At 36.5% G+C, this 6645-nt stretch overlaps 1 protein-coding gene across 5 annotated transcripts in view; it reads right to left on the bottom strand.

Moving 5' to 3' along the window:
• Positions 1 to 1753: 1753 nt before the first annotated feature.
• LOC127797071 (uncharacterized) overlaps positions 1754 to 6645 on the bottom strand; it is a 44185-nt gene continuing 39293 nt past the window's right edge. For all 5 annotated transcript variants that reach the window (XM_052329570.1, XM_052329574.1, XM_052329573.1 and 2 more), the window contains exons 21-23: positions 3161 to 3338; positions 2794 to 2999; positions 1754 to 2200 (exon numbers count right to left, since the gene is read on the bottom strand). In XM_052329570.1, the coding sequence (XP_052185530.1) occupies positions 1901 to 2200; positions 2794 to 2999; positions 3161 to 3338 (684 nt within the window). In that variant the 3' untranslated portion in view covers positions 1754 to 1900. The remainder of the gene's footprint in view (positions 2201 to 2793; positions 3000 to 3160; positions 3339 to 6645) is intronic.

Genomic DNA, 6645 nt, shown 5'->3' with positions numbered 1-6645 from the left:
GTAATTCTCTTTGTCAATCTTTGCAGCCCTATAGAAGAACCCAACTGCAATAATATGCCAGTCATGCCTGCATGAATAACTGAATAACTTGTAATCGTCATGTTTAGACCAATAATTTTAAATTAAGAAATAATTTAATTATAAAAAAGACGAACTAACTCAACCTACTTAAATCTAGGTTTATTCAAATATATAAGGCTCTTTGAGTTCTAAAACTTATATAATCATTCTAAAACTTGTATCATTGCAAAATATTAAGATTCATAAAATCTGTTTTAACATATATTTTTTGAAAAAAAAAAAAAAAAGTCCATCTAGGCAAATGAGTATATTAACAAATAAGGATATTTGATATTGTCTATTTAAATTAAATTGAATAATAGTCATAAACTTTGATAATTTAACTTAGACTCGATCTAATGTGAATCGAGTATGAAAAAAGTAAAAAATTAAAAAATAATTCCAAACCAAACAAACCTAATCTTATTGGTTAAATCAGTTTCCCCATCTCCAGGATGGTAACCTTAGCTTATATAATTATAGATAAATTTGTATGCATCACAGGTGGTGCTGGATAGGACCATTTCAATTATTGCTGTATATATCAACGAACATTCGAGTAAGAATTGGTGAATTGCAGCCCCACGGAGAAAGATAGTCGTAAAGTACAAACATGATAATAGAAGTATTGGAGATTTGAATTCTTATGATGTTTTGAAAAATAAAATTATTATTGAAAAACAACGTTAACTAGAAAATAGCAATAAGATTGGAAGATAAGTCGTTCACATGGAGACAGAGTCATGGTGAACTCTTTCGTCCCTTCAGAGATCTTATCTGCATGACATAAAAATAAGATCCACGATAAAGGTAGTCATCTTTCAAAAGTCCACTTCGAATATATATAAGCTATGACCGTATTTGAATTTACTCAAAAGACGAATCAAGAGAGAAAATCACTCTTGTCAAAATTATTTAGACGAAAATTGGACACCTGGGTCATAAAAAAAGAATTAAGGAATGCAACTGCTGAAATAAAGTTTTGGCTATTATTATTATTGTTGTTGTTATTATTATTATTATTATTATTTAAAATGGAGTTCTTCAAATAAAACAGAGTTAATTATCGATATGTACAATATTATAGTAGAATATAATTTCGAACCATATCTCTCATGACTCCGAGTGGATCCGAAAAGACCCAAGAGAAGGATACGAGGGATGAATGTGCCGCCCCGGAACCAGAAGCTGTCCCTTTAGTTGGATGGTTAGAAACATCAACTTCTGACCCTATAAAACAAAACCTCATATTAAACAAATCAAAATCAAAACTAGAAGAGAAGAGACAGATCAAGAAGAAGAACATCGACTTCATCTTTGCATCATCTTGATCTTGAAACAGATATTAATAATGTGGCAGGAATATTGGCCTTTCTCATTTTCAGCCAAACAAGTCATAGTTATCGCTTGTCCCAGCAGACCCCCAAAAAAATTAGAAAAATCGTGTTAGAATAATAATGTAATTAAGTATAATAATAGGATAATATAACACTTTCGAACACTGAATATTAGAATTCATGAATATTACTGTTAGAATCATTCTGCGTGAAATTTCCATAGAAAAATTCTATTACATCACTTTCCCTTCCACACACACACACACACACAAAAACCCATATTCTTGGAATAGCTTTTGAAGTCCAAACTTGAATTGAAAGAGTTGTGCAATACAGAATAGATTCACTAATCACTATTGTAGGAAACGCAGTGGCGGCATTAATTCATTTCTTGGGGATGGTAAATTCACCAACCCAAGCGTGAAGAATACGTTAGACATATTTCACAAGAAAATGGAGAAAGAAAATCCATAAAAGACATGTTCGTGAATCGGAATCCAACATTAATCACAAGAGGCAACAGAAAGTGCTACTCGGAGATCATTCGAGGTTCCACAAATATACATTCGATATGTTTCTATTTCTTCTCGGTAACCTCTACGAGCCGGGGCGGCTGCATGATAACTGCCTCTCACTCTGTCGCGCAGCAAAAATATGATCTCCCGGAGGACTGGTTCGTGCCCATTCAAAAGATTGCCCATGCTTAGCACTTTCCTCCACGACTGGTTAGCAGTTGGTTGTGTAAACATGGATGCAACCACCTCTCTCTCATCCATCCTTACTTGCTGCTGCTTGTCGAATTCCTGCGAAGATGAAATGGTAAATACAATCACATATGTCATCGGCTGTACTTACAACAGTTGAGGTTTAACATCGGGAGGATGATCTAAGTACCATGGTCAAACTGTTCAAATGATTTTCAACAGCCTATGGAAACTAACATCACCGTTATAAGCCTTGATCTTCTCACCAGGTAAGTCGGCCAACAGCCAAATCATTATCATCATACTACAAGACTTAATCCCACTATATGGGGTTTGGTTGGCTAAAAGAATTATAGCTACCCAATGTTTCTCTAAAATTCAAGTTGAAAGATATTTCCATACTGGTTGTCAACTACATAAAGCAATTCTCAACTCTCTTCCTTCATCCAGGCTTGAGAGTAACTGCAATGAGGACGAATACTTTTAACATTAGAAGTATTGAAGATAAATACTCAACCCATGGGCGGAATTCTCCAAAATTTTGAAATCTGGTCAACTTGGAGTAATTCCAATGGAAATTTATTCAACCATCTAAAGATAAATCAAGTAAATACCTAACTGGAGTCTGGAGCTAACTTTCTCGCAGACAATAATTTATTAGGGTGGTAACGAGTAGGTGGGTGACAAATTACCGTGTTCCCTTCAGTAGTTCCTGTCCCCATTTTTGGCTGGTAAAAGCTGTAGTAGTCGCTGAAAACTGCTTCTGACAGGCGTGGTGCTTGCAAAAACTTGCGATGAAGAGAAACTGCAGCAGCCAGTAACTTTTCAACGTGTTCAAAAACAACACAAAGCCGTCTCAGATCTTCAGTGATCTCACCGTTGACAGAGATATGATTTGCTGCAAGGCATGATTAAAAAAATTGTGTAATTCTGGGGGTTCACTTCCAAAGAAAAAACAGGAAGTACGATGCACAAAGGAAAACAAGTAAAACAAAATGATGAAGCAAGCATGAAGTGTCAGCAAGAAAAAGGAAAAAGCAAGCATAAAGATAACCAAACCTTGCAGAGGCCTCAGTGTAGAAGCCATGGTAAGATAGAGTTGACTCATTTTGGTGGCCATCTGCTTTAAGCCACCAAAAGCAGTTTGGTTTAGAGTGTCAGCTGAAGCTCTGAAGGCCGTGCAAACCATCTGTTCCAGCAGTTGATGTGGTCGCAATGTTTCCAAATAATGAAGAACCTACAGCATTCAGAGTGATATGGTGGGTCACAATTCTAAATAAATATGAAGATGGCAACCAGAGTGGTACAGGAAATATATCTGGTAACAGGGATTCCATGAAGAACATGCTACTTCTTCCACCAAATGCTTAATGAAAACAGAAATTATAAGGTTGTCAAAAGAAGCACATTCCAATTAAAGCTACATGGGTTCAAAATGATTGGAAGAACAACTCTTGCGTATGTTTAATTGCCTATTCTATTATTCAGCAAGGTATTATACTGAAATCACCTAATAATATTGTAACATAATTAAAGAATAAGGGAGTGCAAAATTGTGAAATTTGGGGGTTGCCAATGGTTGATTTGGGTATTGCTAACAGAACAAAATAGTAATAGCAATTCTGGTTTTTGCATTTGGCAAGCTAGGCCTGATTAGGTAATAGAGAGTAAGGTGGTGGGCATAAAATAATGGGCTTTTGAGGTATTTTTAACAGCACAAAATAATAATAACAATCCTGGGTTTTGCATTTGGAAATCTAAGCCTGATTAATGGATGAGGTAAAGGTAAGGGTTCATGGTGAGAAAAAAAAATTATAAATCTGGTTATGGGATTGTACAACTTGTAAGCACGGAAAATAAAGAATTTTAAGCATTACAAGTAAGGCTAAAGTTGCATCACATAGAAGGGCTTCACAAGATTTTCTTAACATGTTTGCTATTGAATTAGAGGGATCGAACTGATAAGTAAAAGCTTTAGGGACTCCTACCCAAGTAACATGGTAAAATCCTAAATATGGAACTTGAATTTGACTTCTAAAAGCCAGTTAAACCCCAATAAGAAAAACTTTAGGAAATGATTTCACGCTTTGTAAGTATGATCCATTGGCAAGTAACACTGAATGTCAAGAAAATTATAAATTATCCAAACTCCTTGCTCTCTTCCGAAGCAAGAGCTCACAGGAGGTTGAACCATGAATTGGTTCAAGAAAAGATCTGGGTTTCAAGAGGGTTGCTGGGTTTCAAGAGGATGGTTAGACCATCGGTTCTATGAACTGCAAATGTTTGGTTCAGATCAAACCAGTTCAATAATATAGCTCTGGCCTGTCACTACTGAGCACTCTTTCACTCAATCCCACAGAGTTTTCACAGGAAGGAGCTAAAGATTATGGTCCATTAGTTTGTAGCAAAACCAACACAGTAATTAAACAAAAAGCACAATCAGCCGCATGAAACTGGAGCCGCACCAAAGTTGGCAAGGCTGTGAGGGTGTTGCAAGCCACCTCTGTGGATATCCTCCAAATCTAAATTCCCTCCACTGTCAACCATGAGTAACCTCCTCAAGATAAGACCTGTTGTTGTTCTCTTTAATCCATCAAAAAGCTCATGGTAGAGATCATGATAGCTACCACAAATCAAACTGTTAACACATTGGCGGTTGAATGCCTAGAACATCTACGTCAAATCTAGTTTCCTCTTTGCCTTCAGCAAACACCGCGACTTTTTCAAAGAAAATCAATGATTGGATAGCACAACAATTTCAAGTCTCTGTTTTATGTACGACTAGATATGGATATGTATATACCTCAATGAAAAAAAGTTACGATTTTAGTGTATGCTGTTTGCAACTGCACAATTGATACTCAAAAACAAAGTATCTAATACGAAATTCCATTCCTTAAAGATATACAAGGGATGGTTGAACAGGTTTTTTTTAGCATTTGGTGCTTGCCGATCGAGATATATAAAGAATCCAGTTCTTGCACAATGGTATATGAGTATTGCTCCGTATGCAGCATTCTTGAGCTCATTAGAAATTGCTCTGAATAAGTATGCCTAGAAAGCAAAATATTGAACTTCTCAAACTCAGAAATTATGGGGAACCTCCCTTTATTAACTCTACAAGATTGAATTGGACCATGCATCTGAGCTCTTTTAGCTCTTATATGAAACTTGGCCCCTAGGTACAAGGGAACCTGATGGGCTCAAATCAGGTCAAGAGAGATTCTCAGACAAACCATTCTACCTGGAAAAGTTTAGGACGGCTATGTAGTTGCTTTGACTCCAGAGGCATATGAAGGATTTAGGCATCAATTAACATCAATTCTCTTTTTATTTGGAATATAACTTTTAATCCTGATCTTAGCATTGAAAATTTGGGTATGATTTTTTCCAATATTTCACCAAAAAGTTGGGCAACAGAGGATACACATTCTCAAATGGGTGTATACTGGCCGATACTGTGAATTTGCTAAGGAAATTTGGTCCTTGCTGCTTCGTTCTACCTTTAGCAGTCTATTGCTATCATTGGGAAGGGGTGGAAGAAGAAAGCTGGTTTTGGTGGTTTTTTTGGGCTTCACCATGATTTCTATGACATATATCATGCTTTCTACTCGATGGAGCTGAGCCTTCAAGCCAGGGAGAGATGACGGAGGATGATGGCAAAAACCTCTAAGACAATAAGAGAGGTGTCCTAAAAGTGGTTCTAAGGCTCAAACATTCACTTGGGATATTTTGGATGAAGGACTCTTTTAGAAGCTTTGCCAGGCTTAATTTTGATGTTTTATGCATCAAGAGTATTTTCATCATTCTACATAATGTCTCCTAGGGTTTTTTTGGTAACTCTAGTATTGTGTTAGGGTTTTAGTTATAGTATTTAGGTTTCATTAATATTATTTTCCAAGTCTTATTATTAACAGTTTCAATTTTTGCTTAGTTTCGTATTAGGAAAAGGATTTTCCAAACCCTAATAGGAATAACATTACTAGAACTCTATAAACACCATTGTAATCTCTTTTTTCCATTAGTGAATGGAACAACTACTGCAGTTTTCTCTAAGCATGTCATGCTTTCTTTGAATTTGTTGGATCCTCGTATCTAGCAACGGGTCGTTTTAGGTAGAATTGGGGCTTAGAGAGAATTTGGAGGGAGAATTTAGACGGAAAGGGAGGGAAACAGCAAGAAAGGAGGGAGATAGAATGTTCAAGAGAGAGAGAAATAACACAAAAGTGGAGGGAAAGGATTCAATTCATATCACATGATGATCCCCATCCTCTAGCTATGGTTTATTTATAGCCTTCGAGGCTCAGCAATACAACTATCTGGAATGTACAACCAGTAAAGCACAACGGTTTCTACAACTACGTACAAGCAACAAGCATAAGAGAGAAACACAATTACTGTCTTGCCCTTAGGAACGTCACAATTACCGCCTCCCTTGAAACATTTATTGTCCTTAAGAAATTACAAAAGCTAGGCAACCCGAGGAAACTGCTTGAGGAGGTCGGGTAGGTATTCCGTAAGGGGGTCCACTGCACCAAAACTTG

The sequence above is a fragment of the Diospyros lotus genome, chromosome 3 (assembly GCF_014633365.1).
Source record: "Diospyros lotus cultivar Yz01 chromosome 3, ASM1463336v1, whole genome shotgun sequence".
Classification (NCBI taxonomy): domain Eukaryota; kingdom Viridiplantae; phylum Streptophyta; class Magnoliopsida; order Ericales; family Ebenaceae; genus Diospyros; species Diospyros lotus.
The sequence above is the reverse complement of the archived record's forward strand: the minus strand, read 5'-3'. Positions and strand labels throughout refer to the sequence as shown.